Raw genomic sequence first — 22,282 nt, 5'->3', positions numbered from 1 at the left:
CAAATAGAAATAAGTCACTTTAACTTTTTTGGGGGTTATCTGGGTAATTTACATATTACTGGAGTTTACCTGGAGAGAGTTCCGGGGTCAACGCCCCTGCGGCCCAGTCTGTGACTAGGCCTCCTGGTGGATCAGAGACTGATCAACCAGGATGTTACTGCTGGATGCACGCAATCCAACGTATGAGCCACAGCCCAGCTGGTCAGGTACCGACTTTAGGTGCTTGTCCAGTGCCTGCTTGAAGACAGCCAGGGGTCTATTAGTAATCTCTCTTATGTATGCTGGGAGCCAGTTGAACAGTCTCGGGCCCCTGACACTTATTGTTTTGTCTCTTAACGTGCTAGTGACACCCCTGCTTTTCATTGGGGGGATGTTGCATCGTCTGCCGAGTCTTTTGCTTTCGTTGTGAGTGATTTTCGTGTGCAAGTTCGGTACTAGTCCCTCTAGGATTTTCCAGGTGTATATGATCATGTATCTCTCCCGCCTGCGTTCCAGGGAGTACAGATTCAGGAACCTCAAGCGCTCCCAGTAATTGAGGTGTTTTATCTCTGTTATGCGCGCCGTGAAAGTTCTCTGTACATTTTCTAGGTCAGCAATTTCACATGCCTTTTAAGGTGCTGTTAGTGTTCAGCAATATTCCAGCCTAGATAGAACAAGTGACCTGAAGAGTGTCATCATGGGCTTGGCCTCCCTAGTTTTAAAGGTTCTCATTATCCATCCTGTTATTTTTCTAGCAGATGCGATTGATACAATGTTATGGTCCTTGAAGGTGAGATCCTCCGACATGATCACTCCCAGGTATTTGACGTTGGTTTTTCGCTCTATTTTGTGGCCGGAATTTGTTTTGTACTCTGATGAAGTTTTAATTTCCTCATGTTTACTATATCGGAGTAATTGAAATTTCTCATCGTTGAACTTCATATTGTTTTCTGCAGCCCATTGAAAGATTTGGTTGATGTCCACCTGGAGCCTTGCAGTGTCTGCAATGGTAGCTCAAAGTCCTTGGAGCAAAGGCCCTTTAGTAAATGTGGTTGCTTTAATGATGGTAAAGGGTCTTTACCGTCATTAAAGCAACCACATTCCACAATGGTAAGTGCAAATACCCATACTGTTTGTACTGAAATAACCTGGTATGATGATTACCTACAGAAATAAAAAAAAAAATTACCCTCACAGAGAAGCGCTGTACCCGTGTATGGTAAAACTCATATGGTCTGGCATTTACTGGCAATTTTGAGTGCATTTAAAATACAGGGAGCCATTATTATTAATAAAAAAGAAGCGCTAAACCTACTAGGGTCATACAGCTACAGGGGCCCAGCAACTGACACTGATAGATACATCTATTGGCGAAACCCCAATGGAACTAAGTCACTTTGACTGACTTTTTAGGTTATCCCAGGTTCTCTACACATCTGCTGCTATGTATGATAATCTATATAACAGTATTTGTGAACACCTGAATAAACTTACTAGACATAGAGGTCAGTGTTGTTGTTGAGGGTTGTGAGGAACACCACCACTGACACCGTACAAGCAACACCTGCAGTCTGGGGAAGGATTATTATTATTATTATAATCAAGGGGGAAGCGCTAAACCCGGAGGATTATACAGCGCCTGGGGAGGATGTGAAAGGCATTCAGGGAACTGGAGCACAGATCCAATTCCCTAAATCAAGAGCCCCTCACCAACATCAAGGAACCTTCCTTGAGGGGTCTGGGGAAGGAGCTTTAGCTAGTTAAATATCTTTATTGTGCACCTCCATATCTGTGGGCGGTAGTCAGAAGATTATACACTAAATAACCTAACCAAAGATGGCCAGGTAGCTCAAAAAAGAAAAAGAATACAGAGATCATAAAGAAAAAGAGTTTCGCATAGAAAACAGAAACGAGGACAATCGTTCCTAATCAGGTCAGGTGGACCCAACTACTTAACATTATCAGTTAAAATATAATAATAATAATAATAATAATAATAATAATAATAATAATAATAATAATAATAATAATAATAATAATAATAATAATAATAATAATAATAATAATAATAATAATAATAGATAATGAAAGATAGACTGGAAATCACCCAGAACAAAATCGTAAGATTCATCCTGGGGCTGGGACCAAGAGAACATGTAGGCCAGGATGAATTACAGCAGTTGGATATGCTGAATGTTGAAGACAGAGTAAAACAACTGAAGCTAAATCATGTTTATAAAATTGCTCACGAATAATGTCCAGAATATCTTGCTGTCAATTTTGTCAAGGTTGGGAACCAAAACAATCATAGTACTAGGGGGAGAGAACACAACTTTGTAGTACCCACAGTCAGTGGCCAGGCTTCAAACACCTTTTATTGTACAGCAATAAAGGAATGGAACAGACTGCCTGCACATGTCAAAGCCAGTCATAGTATGAACCAGTTCAAGAAGAGTGCCAAAAGGTATCTGATGAATGTAGCTACAGAAAGGGAGGGGAATGATTTTCTATTTTTTAGCTAACATACGTGTAAATTTTACCTTATTCCTAGTAATGACCCTCGTATTGTAGATAGTCTTAATGACCCTCGTGTAGTAGATAGTCTTTTTAGTATGATAATAAGATGTTATCTTCATTGTAGAATAATAAGAAAATATTATCACCTTTATATTATAATAATAAGGTAAAAGGACCCCAATGGAAATAAGTCACTCTGTCTGACTTTTTTGGGTTATCCTAGGTTCTCTACACATATGCTGCTATGTATGATAATTCTATGTAACTGTATTTGTGTATACCTGAATAAACTTACTTACTTAACTTATTTAATGATATTATATAATAATAATAGTAATTAATAATAATATTTACCGACTGTCCAGCGGAGAGTGAATGATTAAATTATTACAATCATAGGGAGCTCTAAACCAGTAGGGATTATACAGCGCCTGTGGGGAGGATGGAAAGTATTCAGGTTCAATGCAGGAAACTGGAGCACAGATCCAATTCCCTAAATCAAGAGCCCCTCACCAGCATCAAGGAACCTCCGTTGAGGGGGTGAATGATTAAAGACAAACGTCTCAGAAAAAATAATGTCAGTGATACTCAGGGCAAGTATAGAGATGTTCCCACCCTACCAACACCACTATAAAAATCCCTTGGAAGTTTCTCAATGACTGTAAGAGATGTAGATGCTGTCTCTCTTTTTTTATTTAAAGATAGTGATAACTTGAGGAGGCTTATTATTATAATGAAAACTAAACGCTAAACCCACCAGGGTCATACAGCGCTGTAAAGCTTGAGGAGTCGTATAGATCTTACTACAGGAACTCTTGTGCCACTGATACATTATTATTATTATTATAAACAAGGGGAAGAGCTAAACCCGTAGAATTATACAGCGCATGTCCGAGGGGGATGTGGAAGGTATTTAGGCTAAATTCAGGGAACTGGAGCACAGATCAAGAGCCCCTCACCAGCATCAAGGAACCTTGCTTGAGGGACCACTGATACAGACACGTCACAGAAAGAGTCTGTAAAATATTCCTGTTGTAAACTTCATGTCCCAGTAATGCCATGAAAGAGGCAGCATTGTAATTCTTCCATTCATCAACCTGGATCCTGCCAACTCCAGCACAATAAGTAAGGACCCCAGAACAAGGACCCCAATAGAAATAAGTCAATGACTTTTTGGGTTATCCTAGGTAATCTACACATATGTTGTTATGCATGATAATTCATGTAACTGTATGTATACCTGTGCTTGGATAAGCTTACTTAGCACGGAGTTTGCACAAAAACTGAGTGAACAAGGGCATGGAACCTGCGTATGACTTATGACCAGACACTTGACACGGTGCCCCGTGGCCGATGAGGGTCCGGGTTCGATTCCCGCCAAAGGGGTGGAAACATTGGACGTGCTTCCTTACACCGGTTGTCTATGTTCACCCATCTGTAAAATGGGTACCTGGGTGTTAGTCGACTGGTATGGGTAGCTTCCTGGGACAAAACTGACCAAATTTGCCCGAAATGTTCTGCATAACAAGCGGCTGCTTTCTATATAGTAATATGTATATCATTGATGTCAGCTCGGCCTGTATACCTTGTACACGTAGTTGTAGTAAATAAAGATATTTATTACTATTATTATTAAGACCGCTGAGACAGTGGCATCTTCACTAGATCTGACCCATCTGTGTAAGACAGGAGGATTCCACATGTTTATGTCGTACATGAGTTCCATAGGTGATGGTGGGAAGCATGTGGAAACTTATGAGAGATGCCTCAAATACAGTTGTCCACATGTTCAGTGTTCATGCATATGCCCGAACACTATTGAAAATGATGTTGAACATCTATGTGAAGCACATTTAATAAATAATGGACTCAAATGCCATGGGCTCAAATCCCATCAGTTCTATGATTTGTTTGTAATCGTGTTATTACGATTTTGTTAGTAATGGAGTGCAATAGAAACATTCAAGTTACCAACAGTAGGTAGCCATACCTGGAGAGGGTTTCAGGGGTCAACGCCCCCATGGCCCAGTCTGTGACCAGGCCCCATGGTGGATCAGGGCCTGATCAGCCAGGCTGTTACTGTCGGCTGCATGCAACCTGACGTACAAACCACAGCCTGGCTGGTCAAGTACTGATTTTAGATGTCTGTTCAGTGCCTTCTTGAAGACAGTCAAAGGAAAACACAGTGCTGTGGCTTACATCCCTGTCTATGTCAGATATGAGGTTGAGGAACAGGATGAAAGCAAGTACTGTGCCTTGTGGAACAGAGCAGTCATTGGATGAACAGTGCTGTATAAAGTAATAAATCAGTCATTAAAGCACTTTGTCCTCTGTGTTTAAGATCGAATTACTGCTTCCTACAAGAGTAGCAGCCAAATATCATTCATACCATACCTATCACTGTGGAACAGTGAACTTTGGAATGGGGATGAAGAATGACAGCAGCTGGCACTTTAGTAGTTATAGATTTATCATGGGAGAGTGCTAAACCCATAAGGATTATACAGTGCCTGTGGGGGGGGGGTATGGAAGACATCAGGCTTAATTCAGGGAATTGGAGCACAGATCCAGTTTCCTAGATCAAGATTAATATTATTATTATAATCCACAAGGCATACAGCACTATCTCTAGATCAAGAACCCTTCACCAGCATCAAGGAACCTCCCTTGAGGGGTAGTAGCTATAGAAATATAAATCAATTGCTCCAGAAAAAGTGCTGTGTATGAGTACAGTTGTTCTGCCTGAGCAGCTGATGCTAATTAAGTCTGAGTATACACAAATGATGCATTTTTGCAGCTTGGAGATCTATTTTATGTAAAAACAGTTTTTATTTACCACCATCCTGGATTATTATTATTATTATCATCATAACTAAGCATTAAACCCACAAGGGTCATACAGCCCCACCATCCTGGAGTTTAAAAAACAATGCTTTTATCAGAGAATATACAGAATGTGTATCCTGCAGTATTTTCATAAATTACGAAGTGTCTGCTCAATCAGTCTTCCACTTTTATGTGTGGGCTTCTGCTAAAAATAACAGGGTATGAACAATGTCAAGCATGATAGTCCTAACAAATTTTAGTTTAGAGAAGCATTTAAAAGGGAATCATTAAGGTATTTCTAATGAAGGTCATTTACAGGAGTAAAAAGGCATCAGAGATAGTTTCTTTTACTACATCAGTCATTTCCCACCAGGTCAGGACGGGAAATGACTGAAACATTCACATCTCACACATTCACTAGATGTCAATTAATAACAACAAAAAGAAGGATTAAAGATATTGATGCATAATTTACTTAGAGAAGCTTTCTCCAAACAAGAAAATGCACAATATATATAAATTAAATTACCACCTGTGTTGTAAGATTTATTCTAGCAATTGTTAATAAATATTTTTTAAGTGCAGTAAAGGTGCAGTACTCCAATAGCGACTAATACATTTAGAATTCTAATGAACTTTATCAAAAAGTAATAGTTGGATTATTTTGTACTACATACTGGATAAAATGGGAACAAAATATAGTTATATGATACATAAGGGTCTGGCACATTTTTGTGAATATAATACTAATCATTGTACAGTATACTTTTGAAGTAGGGGACAATCAACCTGGTGTTTAGAATTAGTAACTCCTCGAGGGAGGTTCCTTGATGCCAGCGAGCGGTTCTTGATGCAAGGAACTGAACCTAGCTTTCTCTATGGATCAAATGCTGATTGCCCAGGCACTGATAATCACTATGGGTTTAGCATTTTTCCCTAATAACACATACAGAAGGATGCCAACTTACCATATTCTCATTTATGATGTTTTGCACTTCTTTGGAGCCAATTTAATTAATTTTGAATACTGATCTGCAGTAATTATCATTATTTTAAATAAATAATTTTCTCAATTTCTTTTATCTAATTCATTAAAAGGTTATAGTATTAAATTTATGAATGACTAGAGCTACAAACAATTAATTAACTACAGTGAACATGGGATAAAATGGATTAATATGGTGAAGGAGTATTCACTTTTGCAAAAAAATCTGTTATATTGAAAGTTTTGATTAACATACTTAGTCCACTGTATGGATGACACAGCTGGACATACAAAGATATAACTAATGCTAGCATGCATTGATTTATCTGTATCTCTCTCTCTCTTGCTCACAGATGGGAGGGAGACTGTACATGTGTACCAGAAGCGAGTGGCAGACTATATGTGTACCACAGGCAGGCGGCCTGGCTGGTTGGCTTGGCTGGATGCACTTCCTTCCCTGCCTCCCCATTTGCACTTCTGTAAACAATTATTTTGTCTCTGACAACATAATTTCCAGTTGGACACAAGAGACTTGTCTCTGTCACCACAATGAAGATGGACAGGTCCTGGACAAACCCTAGACCACACAAACGTGCAATTAACTGGTGTTGGTTCATTTTATCAAATGTATAATCTAACAGTCAACTGATATAGCAGATTTGGTCCTCTTCATGTACATGTTGAGCCTTTGCCCAGCTATTTTTGTCGGGGTATATTTTATCAGACGTTTACTTTATTGACCAATGCTGATCAGCTGTGACAATTATTGCAAATATGCAACAATAATTTTAAATAAGTAACTTTTGCCATTTTTTAATTAAATGCAATTTTTGTTTATGGTTATTTAATGGATGTAGAGTTCACATTTGTTTGGCAGAAACTGGTCAAGAACAACAGATTTAATATTAACAATTTTCTTAAAGCTGAATTATTAATTTTTTTCATCTCGGTTAGCTTTCTCTACCAAATGCATTCATAATTTGTGTATGCTAATATTATGAATATTAAGAAAGCTCTCCCTCCCTCTGAGCCAGTCCAACTGCTGCCAGCCCCTACACATGTACTCTACTGTACAATGTATTAGAGCTCTCTTCTGTACAATTACATGTACAACTTATACAATGTTTAATACTAATTGTAACTGAAAAAGAGCAGTAACTAATGGATAAATATTCTTAGCTAAAATTATAAATGAGTTTAGATAAAATATTATGGCTTAGGAATGCATTTCTGATTATAACATGGGTTTCTACGGGAAAATGTGTTAAAAGTACCAAACATTTGACTTACAATGAATTTTCAAGAACGATTTAATATTGTAAGTTTGAGTACTACTGCATATTATTGATAGATTCAGATTTTCAATACAGTAATTTTTAAATACACTGGCCATCTCCCACTGAGAAAGGGTGACCCCAAGAAAGAGGAAACATGTCGACCATCATTCATTCAATGACTCATCAGAGTATGCTGACATTACAGTTCAGATGGCTCTCCAAACTGCAACATTCCCACCCCTCCTTCATAATACAAGATCTGTAATTTTCACCTCCAAGACTCAAGTCTAGTTAATAAATTTCCTTGAATCCCTTCACACTCCAACAGTATGTCAGGTCTGAAAAAACTCTTACCTAGTGTTTACATACACCAGTAGAAATGTTTAAGTCCCTAGAACTCAAAACTTTCTTTACTCCCTCCCTCCAACCTTTCCTGGGGAACCCCCTACCACTCCCTTCCTCTACCCCAAATTTATATACCTTCCTAATCATCCTGTTTTGCTCTATCCTCTCTAAGTGCCCAAACCATCTCATTGTTGCTTCCTCAGCCTTCTGAATTATACTTTTGGTAACCCAACAAATTCTTCTAATCTCCATGACACACAAAACTCTTTACATAATATTCAGGCCAAACATTGCCCTCAAACACACCATCTCCAATGCTCCAGCCTCCTCCTTGATGCAACATTTCGAACTCATGTTTCGCACCCACGTAACAGTATTGGTACTTTTATACTCTGGTACATTCTCCTTTTTGCCTCCATGGATAAAGTTCTTTGTGTTGTTGTCTTAATGCACTACAAACCTTTTTCCCCCTCTTCTATTCAATAGTTTACCTTGCCCTTCAAAGACCCATCTGCTAACAGGTCCACTCCCAAATATTGAAATAAAATGAAATTTCTCGATACTGCCTCCCTCTAATCTGATATTCAATCTTACATTACCTAGAGTTCTTGTTGCGCTCATCACTTGCTCTTACCTATGTTCACCCTTAATTTCTTTCTTTGCATACTCTCCCCAATTCCTCAAATAACCATCGTGAGTTCTCTTCAAAATCTCCCAAAAGAACTGCCATCAACTCTCATTTTATATATATCTAATTTGTCATCTGTTTAGTTCTGCACCTCTCCCCAGCACCCTAGTATTTACTTCAATAAATATGTTAAGCAACCATAGTGACATCACACACCCTTATCTAAGACCTACTTTTACTGAAAAATAGTATCTTTAGTTCATTAATAATAATATAATCAGACTAAGCTGGTCTCTAGCTTATTCTCCCACTAGCCTACTGTCTAAGATTGCTGCATATTCATCTAAAGATTAGTGAATGGAGGACTGAGCCTTCACTACTGCTTGAACTGAATGGCTTAATGAAACATAGATTTTTTTTTCTTCAACAAGTCGGCTGTCTCCCACTGAGGCAGGGTGACCCAAAAAGAAAGAAAATCCCCAAAAAGAAAATACTTTCATCATCATTCAACACTTTCACCTCACTCATACATAATCACTGTCATTGCAGAGGCACCCAGATACAACAGTTTAGAAGCATATATAAAGATATACAACATATCCCTCCAAACTGCCAATATCCCAAGCCCCTCCTTTAAAGTGCAGGCATTGTACTTCCCATTTCCAGTACTCAAGTCCAGCTATATAAAAATAACAGGTTTCTCTGAATCCCTTCACTAAATATTACCCTGCTCACACTCCAACAGCTCATCATAATATAAGAATGATATTATTCCCTCTCATCTACATACCTAAACCTGAGCCTCATTATCTGCATAAACCTCTTTACTGCTTTTAGTAACCTATCACTTATTCCACATATTTGAAATATCTGCCTCACTGATTTCCTATTCATCCTATATCTTCTTTCTTTCAACAAACAAGCTGTATTCCACCGAAGCAGAGTGACTCAAAAAGAAAAACAAATGTTTCTCTTTTTAACTTTAAGAATGTATACGGGAGAAAGGGTTACTAGCCCCTTACTCCCGGCATTTTAGCCGCCTCTTATGACATGCATGGCTTACGGAAGAAGAATTCTGTTTCATCTCTCCATGGAGAATCCTATCATATACCTTTTCTTAGTCTATAAATGTAAAAAAAAAATGTCTTATCTTCAGGTACTGCTCACTTACACACTTCAATGTAAACAACTGGTTTACACATCCCCTACTCTTCCAAAATCCTTGTTGTTCCTCAGCAATCCTACTTTCTGTCTTACTCTTAAGTACGCTGAGTATGTACAGTATATTACTATATTTTTGGAAAGTGATAAGCCCATAAGGATCATTCATTCCCACATGATCAAGTTGGCACAGATGGTAGATTGGGAGAGGTGGAGGTGTTCGGGGAGAGACTTTGGCAACTGACTCTCAAGCCAGCACAATACCTAAGCAAGTATTACACAGCAGTTTAACCTAAAACCTGATATTTGTATGAACCAAATAACCAAAGCTTGGAAGAAGACTAATAGTATTACTAAGATTTGACTGTGTGAGAAAAAGTATATGAAATCTGATTAAATAAGGCATTGAATATATACTTTTTTCCACATCAGTCATCTCACATCAAGTCGAGGTGAATGTTTACTTTTTTGGGTCACCCCTACCTTGGTGGGGGATGGCTGATGTGGTAAAAACAAAAATTACAACATATCATCTCAGTCAATTAGTTTTCATCTACTATTTTTTCATATACGAATCATAGTCATATGTTTAGTGCGTACCTTTGTCACGCTGTGATTATTTGGTTCACAAACTTTTGAGGGCTTGGTTGAACTATCTAACATTAGTTTAGGTATTGTGTTGGTTTGAGAGTTACATGTCAATATCCTTCCATCAAAGCTTCTACTCCTCCCTTTCTACCATCTTCTTCATTAATACCAATAATTATTTGAACACTCTAATCTCTGTGCTGAAAAATTGTAATTAACTAATGTAACAATTCACCTGAGTGATCAAGACTGGAGTCTGCAGTAGGCTGGTAATTTTACAACCAACAGACTGTACATTCAAATCCTTATCACTCTAGCAAATACATCCTATGTCTGAGATTTGCAACATAACTTGCTGATATTATTACACACAATTTGCATATTGTACTTCCCATTTCCAGGACTCAAGTCTGGCTAACTGGTTTTCCTGAATCCCTCCACAAATTGTTACCCTACTCACACTCCAACAGCTTGTCAGGTCCCAAAAACCATTCTTCTCCATTCACTCCTATCTAACAAGCTCATGCATGCCTGCTTGAAGTCCAAGCCCCTTGCCCACGAAACCTCCTTTACCCCCTCCCTCCAACCTTTTTTGGGGACGACCCCTACCCCACCTTCCTTCCCCTACAGATTTATACACTCTCCAAGTCATTCTACTTTGTTCTATTTTTTCTAAATTACCAAACCACCTCAACAGCCCTCTAACTAATACTTTTAGTAACTACACACCTCCTAATTTCTACACTACGAATTCTCTGCAAAATATTTACACCACACATTGCCCTTAGACAGGAAGGGTTGTTGAGGTGGTTCGGACATGTAGAGAGAATGGAGCGAAACAGAATGACTTCAAGAGTGTATCAGTCTGTAGTGGAAGGAAGGCGGGGTAGGGGTCGGCCTAGGAAGGGTTGGAGGGAGGGGGTAAAGGAGGTTTTGTGTGCGAGGGGCTTGGACTTCCAGCAGGCATGCGTGAGCGTGTTTGATAGGAGTGAATGGAGACAAATGGTTTTTAATACTTGACGTGCTGTTGGAGTGTGAGCAAAGTAACATTTATGAAGGGATTCACAGGCCGGACTTGAGTCCTGGAGATGGGAAGTACAGTGCCTGCACTCTGAAGAAGGGGTGTTAATGTTGCAGTTTAAAAACCACCCTTCTGGCAAGACAGTGATGGAGTGAATGATGGTGAAAGTTTTTCTTTTTCGGGCCACCCTGCCTTGGTGGGAATCGGCCAGTGTGATAATAAAAAAAAAAAATAATCTCCACTGCCTCCTCGCTGCAGTATTTACAACCCATGCTTCACACCCATACAAGAGTGTTGTTACCACTATACTCTAGTACATTTCCTTCTTTGCCTCCATGGACAACATTTTATGTCTCCACAGATACCTCAATGCACCACTCACCTTTATTCCCTCATCAATTCTATGGTTAACCTCATCCTTCATAAAACCATCCATGGACAAATCAACTCCCAAATATATGAAAACATTCACTTCTTCCATACTCCTTCCTTCCAATGTGATATCCAGTTTTTCTTTATCTAAATTGTTTGATACCCTCATCACCTTACTCTTATCTATGCTCACCTTCAACATTCTACCTTTACCCACCCTCCCAAACTCGTTCACTAACCTTTGCAACTTTTCTTTAGAATTTCCCAAAAGCACAGTATCATCAGCAAAAAGTAACTATGTCAACTCCCATTTTGTACTTGATTCCCCATAATTTAATCCCACCCCTCTCCCCAACACACTAGCATTTACTTCTTTTACAACCCCATCTACAAATATGTTAACAACCATGGTGACATTACATCATCCCTGTCTAAAACCTACTTTTACTGGGAAGTAATCTCCCTCTCTCCTACACACCCTAATGTGAGCCTCACTATCCTCATAAAAACTCTTTACAGCACGTATTAACTTACTACCTATCCCATATACTTGCAACATTTGCCACGTTGCTTCCCTATCCATTATCATATGACTTTTCCAAATCCATAAATGCAATGAAAACTTCCCTGTCTTTATCTAAATACTGTTCACATATATGCTTCAATGTAAACACTTGATCTACACATCTCCTACCCATTCTAAAACCTCCTTGCTCATCTGCAATCCTGCTCTCTGTCTTACCTCTAATTCTTTCAATAATAACCCTACCATACACTTTACCTGGTATACTCAGTAAACTTATGCCCTTATAATTTTTACGATCTCTTTTGTCCCCCTTCCCTTTATATAAAGGAACTATACACACACTACCAATCCCTAGGTACCTTCCCCTCTTTCATACATTTATTAAACAAAAATACCAACCACTCCAACACTATATCCTCCCCTGCTTTTAACATTTCTGTCATAATCCCATCAGTTCCCACTGCTTTATCCCTTTCATTCTATGTAATGCCTCACGCACCTCCCCCACATTCACATCCTTCTCTTCTTCACTCTTAAAAGATGTTATACCTCCCTGGCCAGTGAATGAAATTACTGCCTCCCTGTCTTCATCAACATTTAAAAGTTCCTCAAAATATTCCTGCTATCTACCCAATACCTCCAGGTCCCTATCTACTAACTTCCCTACTCTGTTTTAACTGACCAATCCATTTGATCCCTAGGCTTTCTTAATTAACCTGTTCATCTCATTCAAAATTTTTTTCTTATTCTCAGCAAAATTTCTTGACAGTACCTCTCCCACTCTATCATTTGCACTCTCTTACCACTCTCTTCACCTTTCTTTTACTCTCCATATACTCTGCCCTTCTTATATCACTTCTGCTTTGTAAAAACCTCTCATAAGCTACCTTTTTCTCCTTTATTGCACCCTTTACCTCATCATTCCACCAATCACTCATTTTTCCTCCTGCACCTACCCTCCTATAGCCACAAACTTCTGCCCCACTGCTGCCATTTTCCTTTTGTCCCTCTACCTCTTACTCTAACTGTAGCTACAATATCCAATTAGCTAGACTTGAGTCCTGGAAATGGGAAGTACAATGCCTGCACTTTAAAGGAGGGGTTTGGGATATTTGCAATTTGGAGGGATATCTAGAAAAGTCATATGAGTGCCTCTGCAAAGACAGTGATTATGTATGAGTGATGGTGAAAGTGCCGAATGATGATAAAAGCTTTTTCTTTCTTTTTGGGGTTTGCTTTCTTTTTGGGTCACCCTACCTCGGTGGGAAATGGCCGACATATTAAAAAAAAACTTCCATATTGCAGGTTATGTCTAAAACTATTTTCATACTGTAGAGACCAGATATATGCAAATTGCACCTTCAACATTAAAGACTGCATATACAATATGCATAAACTGCTTGATCTGTTAGCACAAAAAGGACACTAGGAGAAGCATGAAGTCCCAATATCTCAGCATGTGTCTTCATAGAAAACACTAACTGCCTTGCCACTGTATTCGAAATCTTTCCAGATCTTCTATTACGCAGTTCTCCACCAAACACCTCAGACTGAAAGAAGACATAAATGTGGCTTCTAACATCTGCCACTGCCACATAGGAGACATCTGTAAGGATAATGAAGCTGTGTTAAATACTGATACAAACTTCATGGTCTACAGGTTCTACTGCACTAAATAATAATAATAATAATAATAATAATAATAATAATAATTTTACTGAATATACCAGGAAAAGTGTACGGTAGGGTTATAATTGAGAGAATTAGAGGTAAGACAGAATGTAGGATTGCGGATGAGCAAGGAGGTTTCAGAGTGGGTAGGGGATGTGTAGATCAAGTGTTTACATTGAAGCATATATGTGAACAGTATTTAGATAAAGGTAGGGAAGTTTTTATTGCATTTATGGATTTAGAAAAGGCATATGATAGAGTGGATAGAGGAGCAATGTGGCAGATGTTGCTAGTATATGGAATAGGTGGTAAGTTATTAAATGCTGTAAAGAGTTTTTATGAGGATAGTGAGGCTCAGGTTAGGGTGTGTAGAAGAGAGGAAGACTACTTCCAGGTAAAAGTAGGTCTTAGACAGGGATGTGTAATGTCACCATGGTTGTTTAATATATTTATAGATGGGGTTGTAAAGGAATTAAATGCTAGAGTGTTCGGGAGAGGGGTGGGATTAAATTTTGGGGAATCAAATTCAAAATGGGAATTGACACAGTTACTTTTTGCTGATGATACTGTGCTTATGGGAGATTCTAAAGAAAAATTGCTAAGGTTAGTGGATGAGTTTGGGAACGTGTGTAAAGGTAGAAAGTTGAAAGTGAACATAGAAAAGAGAAAGGTGATGAGGGTATCAAATGATTTAGATAAAGAAAAATTGGATATCAAATTGGGGAGGAGGAGTATGGAAGAAGTGAATGTTTTCAGATACTTGGGAGTTGACGTGTCGGCGGATGGATTTATGAAGGATGAGGTTAATCATAGAATTGATGAGGGAAAAAAGGCGAGTGGTGCGTTGAGGTATATGTGGAGTCAAAAAATGTTATCTATGGAGGCAAAGAAGGGAATGCATGAAAGTATAGTAGTACCAACACTCTTATATGGGTGTGAAGCTTGGGTGGTAAATGCAGCAGCGAGGAGACGGTTGGAGGCAGTGAAGATGTCCTGTTTAAGGGCAATGTGTGGTGTAAATATTATGCAGAAAATTCGAGTGTGGAAATTAGGAAAAGGTGTGGAGTTAATAAAAGTATTAGTCAGAGGGCAGAAGAGGGGTTGTTGAGGTGGTTTGGTCATTTAGAGAGACTGGATCAAAGTAGAATGACATGGAAAGCATATAAATCTATAGGGGAAGGAAGATGGGGTAGGGGTCGTCCTCGAAAGGGTTGGAGAGAGGGGGTAAAGGAGGTTTTGTGGGTGAGGGGCTTGGACTTCCAGCAAGCGTGCGTGAGCGTGTTAGATAGGAGTGAATGGAGACGAATGGTACTTGGGACCTGACGATCTGTTGGAGTGTGAGCAGGGTAATATTTAGTGAAGGGATTCAGGGAAACCGGTTATTTTCATATAGTCGGACTTGAGTCCTGGAAATGGGAAGTACAATGCCTGCACTTTAAAGGAGGGGTTTGGGATATTGGCAGTTTGGAGGGATATGTTGTGTATCTTTATATGTGTATGCTTCTAAACTGTTGTATTCAGAGCACCTCTGCAAAAAAAGTGATAATGTGTGAGTGTGGTGAAAGTGTTGAATGATGATGAAAGTATTTTCTTTTTGGGGATTTTCTTTTCTGTTTGGGTCACCCTGCCTCGGTGGGAGATGGCCGACTTGTTGAAAAAAAAAATAAAGAAAAAATAATAATAATAATAAAAATAATAATTAATATTTTTTACTTTTTAAAATGAACATAGATATTACAATGAGTGGGCTTACAATATGTAAGTATAAAAGTTAAAAAAAATTTAGTAACTTACTACCTATTCCATATACTTGCACCATCTGCCACATTGCTCCCTTATCCACTCTTTAAAAAAAATATATAAATTATTATTTATTTTTTATTATCACACCGGCCGATTCCCACCAAGGCAGGGTGGCCCGAAAAAGAAAAACTTTCACCATCATTCACTCCATCACTGTCTTGCCAGAAGGGTGCTTTACACTACAGTTTTTAAACTGCAACATTAACACCCCTCCTTCAGAGTGCAGGCACTGTACTTCCCATCTCCAGGACTCAAGTCCGGCCTGCCGGTTTCCCTGAATCCCTTCATAAATGTTACTTTGCTCACACTCCAACAGCACGTCAAGTATTAAAAACCATTTGTCTCCATTCACTCCTATCAAACACGCTCACGCATGCCTGCTGGAAGTCCAAGCCCCTCGCACACAAAACCTCCTTTACCCCCTCCCTCCAACCCTTCCTAGGCCGACCCCTACCCCGCCTTCCTTCCACTACAGACTGATACACTCTTGAAGTCATTCTGTTTCGCTCCATTCTCTCTACATGTCCGAACCACCTCAACAACCCTTCCTCAGCCCTCTGGACAACAGTTTTGGTAATCCCGCACCTCCTCCTAACTTCCAAACTACGAATTCTCTGCATTATATTCACACCACACATTGCCCTCAGACATGACATCTCCACTGCCTCCAGCCTTCTCCTCGCTGCAACATTCATCACCCACGCTTCACACCCATATAAGAGAGTTGGTAAAACTATACTCTCATACATTCCCCTCTTTGCCTCCAAGGACAAAGTTCTTTGTCTCCACAGACTCCTAAGTGCACCACTCACTCTTTTTCCCTCATCAATTCTATGATTCACCTCATCTTTCATAGACCCATCCGCTGACACGTCCACTCCCAAATATCTGAATACGTTCACCTCCTCCATACTCTCTCCCTCCAATCTGATATTCAATCTTTCATCACCTAATCTTTTTGTTATCCTCATAACCTTACTCTTTCCTGTATTCACCTTTAATTTTCTTCTTTTGCACACCCTACCAAATTCATCCACCAATCTCTGCAACTTCTCTTCAGAATCTCCCAAGAGCACAGTGTCATCAGCAAAGAGCAGCTGTGACAACTCCCACTTTGTGTGTGATTCTTTATCTTTTAACTCCACGCCTCTTGCCAAGACCCTCGCATTTACTTCTCTTACAACCCCATCTATAAATATATTAAACAACCACGGTGACATCACACATCCTTGTCTAAGGCCTACTTTTACTGGGAAAAAATTTCCCTCTTTCCTACATACTCTAACTTGAGCCTCACTATCCTCGTAAAAACTCTTCACTGCTTTCAGTAACCTACCTCCTACACCATACACTTGCAACATCTGCCACATTGCCCCCCTATCCACCCTGTCATACGCCTTTTCCAAATCCATAAATGCCACAAAGACCTCTTTAGCCTTATCTAAATACTGTTCACTTATATGTTTCACTGTAAACACCTGGTCCACACACCCCCTACCTTTCCTAAAGCCTCCTTGTTCATCTGCTATCCTATTCTCCGTCTTACTCTTAATTCTTTCAATTATAACTCTACCATACACTTTACCAGGTACACTCAACAGACTTATCCCCCTATAATTTTTGCACTCTCTTTTATCCCCTTTGCCTTTATACAAAGGAACTATGCATGCTCTCTGCCAATCCCTAGGTACCTTACCCTCTTCCATACATTTATTAAATAATTGCACCAACCACTCCAAAACTATATCCCCACCTGCTTTTAACATTTCTATCTTTATCCCATCAATCCCGGCTGCCTTACCCCCTTTCATTTTACCTACTGCCTCACGAACTTCCCCCACACTCACAACTGGCTCTTCCTCACTCCTACAAGATGTTATTCCTCCTTGCCCTATACACGAAATCACAGCTTCCCTATCTTCATCAACATTTAACAATTCCTCAAAATATTCCTTCCATCTTCCCAATACCTCTAACTCTCCATTTAATAACTCTCCTCTCCTATTTTTAACTGACAAATCCATTTGTTCTCTAGGCTTTCTTAACTTGTTAATCTCACTCCAAAACTTTTTCTTATTTTCAACAAAATTTGTTGATAACATCTCACCCACTCTCTCATTTGCTCTCTTTTTACATTGCTTCACCACTCTCTTAACTTCTCTCTTTTTCTCCATATACTCTTCCCTCCTTGCATCACTTCTACTTTGTAAAAACTTCTCATATGCTAACTTTTTCTCCCTTACTACTCTCTTTACATCATCATTCCACCAATCACTCCTCTTCCCTCCTGCACCCACTTTCCTGTAACCACAAACTTCTGCTGAACACTCTAACACTACATTTTTAAACCTACCCCATACCTCTTCGACCCCATTGCCTATGCTCTCATTAGCCCATCTATCCTCCAATAGCTGTTTATATCTTACCCTAACTGCCTCCTCTTTTAGTTTATAAACCTTCACCTCTCTCTTCCCTGATGCTTCTATTCTCCTTGTATCCCATCTACCTTTTACTCTCAGTGTAGCTACAACTAGAAAGTGATCTGATATATCTGTGGCCCCTCTATAAACATGTACATCCTGAAGTCTACTCAACAGTCTTTTATCTACCAATACATAATCCAACAAACTACTGTCATTTCGCCCTACATCATATCGTGTATACTTATTTATCCTCTTTTTCTTAAAATATGTATTACCTATAACTAAACCCCTTTCTATACAAAGTTCAATCAAAGGGCTCCCATTATCATTTACACCTGGCACCCCAAACTTACCTACCACACCCTCTCTAAAAGTTTCTCCTACTTTAGCATTCAAGTCCCCTACCACAATTACTCTCTCACTTGGTTCAAAGGCTCCTATACATTCACTTAACATCTCCCAAAATCTCTCTCTCTCCTCTGCATTCCTCTCTTCTCCAGGTGCATACACGCTTATTATGACCCACTTCTCACATCCAACCTTTACTTTAATCCACATAATTCTTGAATTTACACATTCATATTCTCTTTTCTCCTTCCATAACTGATCATTTAACATTACTGCTACCCCTTCCTTTGCTCTAACTCTCTCAGATACTCCAGATTTAATCCCATTTATTTCCCCCCACTGAAACTCTCCTACCCCCTTCAGCTTTGTTTCGCTTAGGGCCAGGACATCCAACTTCTTTTCATTCATAACATCAGCAATCATCTGTTTCTTGTCATCCGCACTACATCCACGCACATTTAAGCAACCCAGTTTTATAAAGTTTTTCTTCTTCTCTTTTTTAGTAATTGTATACAGGAGAAGGGGTTACTAGCCCATTGCTCCCGGCATTTTAGTCGCCTCATACGACACGCATGGCTTACGGAGGAAAGATTCTTTTCCACTTCCCCATGGACAATAGAAGAAATAAAAAAGAACAAGAGCTATTTAGAAAAAGGAGAAAAGCCTAGATGTATGTATATATATATATGCATGTGCGTGTCTGTGAAGTGTGACCAAAGTGTAAGTAGGAGTAGCAAGATATCCCTGTTATCTTAGCGTGTTTATGAGACAGAAAAAGAAACCAGCAATCCTACCATCATGCAAAACAATTACAGGTTTTGCTTACCTGCAGGTAATGCTTATCTGCAGGTAATGCTTACCTGCAGAAGCACAAGTAAATTTTGCCATGGTTTTGGAGGCCTTCACATAACCAAAGGCATTGTAAGTTGCAATATGAGTGAATGTATCCATTCCTGCTGGCTGCCATAAGATGCCATCAACATCATGTCGAAGACAGAATGCTGGAGGTGCCGCTTCATGAATCTGTTATAACAGTACTGAATATTATACATATGCAATTGAGGCATCTGTTTATTTTCATTCATTTACAATAAAACCTACAGAAACTAAATGCATTATTGAGTAGTTTAATCTTGATAAGAAAAAAACAAGAGGTGGTGTGTTTTTGGTAACACTACTGTCAACTATCTCATTACTAAGTATTATAATAAAAAGTAATAATAAAACCAAGCAGCTTCCCCTAAAAATACAGCTTCTAAAAAATTTATACCAGGAAACGAGAAACTTTCAAAGCCATGCAGTACAAGTAGATTATCAATATGTGGAAGCCAAACATAAAACAATTGGAATCAGGACTAAATAAATATTATGGAACACAACCATACTCTCATCAAAGAATCATTTTAGAAATTTGATATACTGTATTAACCATTAAACTTACAAAAGGTCTAAAATAAATGTGCCCTCGGTGCTGGCAATTTTGAATGTTTTTTTTAATCTTATCAAAAAATTCTCTCTGATTTTAGAAATGTAATAAGACAAGAATAAGAAAAATATGAATAGTAATTAAGGGGATATGAAGGTCTGAAGGTGACCTATTCCTGTTTTCTTATAGTATGTTACTTCTATTTGTTATTCAATAATACTAATAAATGGCATTTTCTGGCTACCACAATGTCCCACTCACAACATGATTTTTTTTATACTGCACACACCTATAAGCCAGACCTGTTTTGTCTGATGTGGGCCTAACCAAGCCAACCATGGCCACTTTAGAGATCCTAGAATTTTGGTGTATAGTATATACATCAATGGCATTTTCCCAGTTGGCATACATATACCATACCCCCGGCCGGGATTGAACCCGCGGTCATAGAGTCTCAAAACTCCAGCCCGTTGCGGGTTCAATCCCGGCCGGGGGTATGGTTTATTTGCAATCGTGTCATTACGATTTCTTAAGGCATACATATACGTTATCAGCAGCTTAAGGGTTAAGTATCACAAATGCCAGAAAGAGGACAGGCTGGATAACAAGAACTCTTTAAATGAGATACCAAGCCAAAGGAGATAATATTTAAGGAATTGATACTGGCTACAGTAGAATATTGTTCTATACCAATAGCACCAATTAGGTTGTCAAAAACATTTATTTAAAAATTGTAGGAAACATTAACTCAAGCCACTTTTGGGAGTGACAACAAGCACTCAGGTTTTTTTTCTCTGGAGCACATGTGAGAAAACAATATTGAATGTACAATACTGTAAGTTTTCTGTTCTTTAAATTCACTCAGTGTCAGTGTACATATGACAAAATTGTATTGTATCAGTTACCATATCCCTGGGCACCAGCTGATGCATCAACCTCTAGATAATCATCCTTTTCCTATATAAATCTTTTCAGTGGTTGTCATGCAAATTTACATTATTGATGCCTGGGGTCCCTTGTGTAAATCTACATTTTAAGCACAGCTCCCTCAGGTAAACAGAGAGCAGTAAATTTTGGCCTAGATATAAGAGAATGGGTTTGTGTGGTGGGTGTATACGGTACAAGAAAAATCCTGCCCCATACGGTGCATGATGGGAAAAGCAAAACTCTGCCCTTGTGCTTGGTTTAAAATAGTGACCGAGGCATTTTCTAGAATGGTTTTTATGCTTACATTGGCTGTTTCTTGGTATCATTTGATATAATGGAAGATATAATACTGAAATAGATATGATTTTGGGTGTGGCTGGTTTCAGGACTAATTTTCCTGAGGAGGGGTAAGGCAACTGCTACACCCTCTTCCCCCCAGTCTTTTTTATGTTTTTTAAACAGGTCTGATTCAATTACTGGGATGCCATAAACCATAAAAAATCATTTCTGGTTATATTTTATTATCAGAGAAAAAGGACAAATCTTTTTTTTTTTTTTTTTTTTGTGATTATGAATTCAAAATTCTAAGTATTTTCTTTCTAGTTCTTGTTCTTGTTTATTTCCTCTTATCTCCATGGGGAAGTGGAACAGAATTCTTCCTCTGTAAGCCATGCGTGTTGTAAGAGGCGACTAAAATGCCAGGAGCAAGGGGCCAGTAACCCCTTCTCCTGTATAAATTACTAAATTTAAAAAAAGAAACTTTCGTTTTTCTTTTTGGGCCACCCTGCCTTGGTGGAATACGGCTGGTTTGTTGAAGAGAGAGAGAGAGGGAGAAAAAAAACTTGCAAGATTTCAGGTAAGCTTGCTACTTCTACTTACACTTAGGTTACAATACACATGCATGTACACGCATATATATACACACCTCTCTGGATTTTCTTCTATTTTCTTACTAGTTCTTGTTTATTTCCTTTTATCTCCGTGGTAAGTGGAACAGAATGCTTCTTCAGTAAGTCATGCGTGTCGTAAGAGGTGACTAAAATTCCGGGAGCAAGGGGCTAGTAACCCTTTCTCCTGTATACATTACTAAAGTTAAAAAGAGAAAATTTTGTTTTTCTTTTTGGGCTACCCTGCTTTGGTGGGATATGGCTGGTTTGTTGAAAGAAGAAAAAGAATTCAAAATAGAAGGCAAGTGCAATACATGAGAAGTTTGGGGATATGATTAATGAGTGGAGGAAATGTTGTTTTAGTGCTTGGAATGTCTACAGTGTTCATTTTTTGTAAACTGGAGAAATAATTGATTTCCATGCACTTTATAGGGTGGTTCTTATAGCTGAATGGGCAGTTTCTTATGTTCAACCTATAGAATGGAGGGAATACTTATGAAATGGTTAAAAATTTGGTTGAGTGGAGCATTGTAAATGACTTAAAATAGGGCTCAAAGTGGGCAAAATTGCCA

At 38.8% G+C, this 22,282-nt stretch overlaps 2 protein-coding genes across 3 annotated transcripts in view; both read right to left on the bottom strand.

Moving 5' to 3' along the window:
• LOC128684997 (kanadaptin) overlaps positions 1-1,726 on the bottom strand; it is a 49,700-nt gene extending 47,974 nt beyond the window's left edge. Inside the window, exon 1 of the mRNA XM_070103466.1 lies at positions 1,474-1,726. The gene's annotated coding sequence lies outside the window, so the exon portion shown is untranslated. The remainder of the gene's footprint in view (positions 1-1,473) is intronic.
• Positions 1,727-13,454: 11,728 nt separating this feature from the next.
• The window catches only part of LOC128684711 (nudC domain-containing protein 1), a 41,504-nt gene continuing 32,676 nt past the window's right edge, over positions 13,455-22,282 (bottom strand). For both annotated transcript variants that reach the window (XM_070103451.1, XM_070103455.1), the window contains 2 exons: positions 19,331-19,493; positions 13,455-13,831 (listed from right to left, as the gene is read on the bottom strand). In XM_070103451.1, coding sequence (XP_069959552.1) covers positions 13,593-13,831; positions 19,331-19,493 — 402 coding nt within the window. In that variant the 3' untranslated portion in view covers positions 13,455-13,592. The remainder of the gene's footprint in view (positions 13,832-19,330; positions 19,494-22,282) is intronic.

Source organism: Cherax quadricarinatus, chromosome 5 (assembly GCF_038502225.1).
Source record: "Cherax quadricarinatus isolate ZL_2023a chromosome 5, ASM3850222v1, whole genome shotgun sequence".
Classification (NCBI taxonomy): Eukaryota; Metazoa; Arthropoda; class Malacostraca; order Decapoda; family Parastacidae; genus Cherax; species Cherax quadricarinatus.
This window is presented reverse-complemented; position numbering and strand designations above follow the sequence as displayed.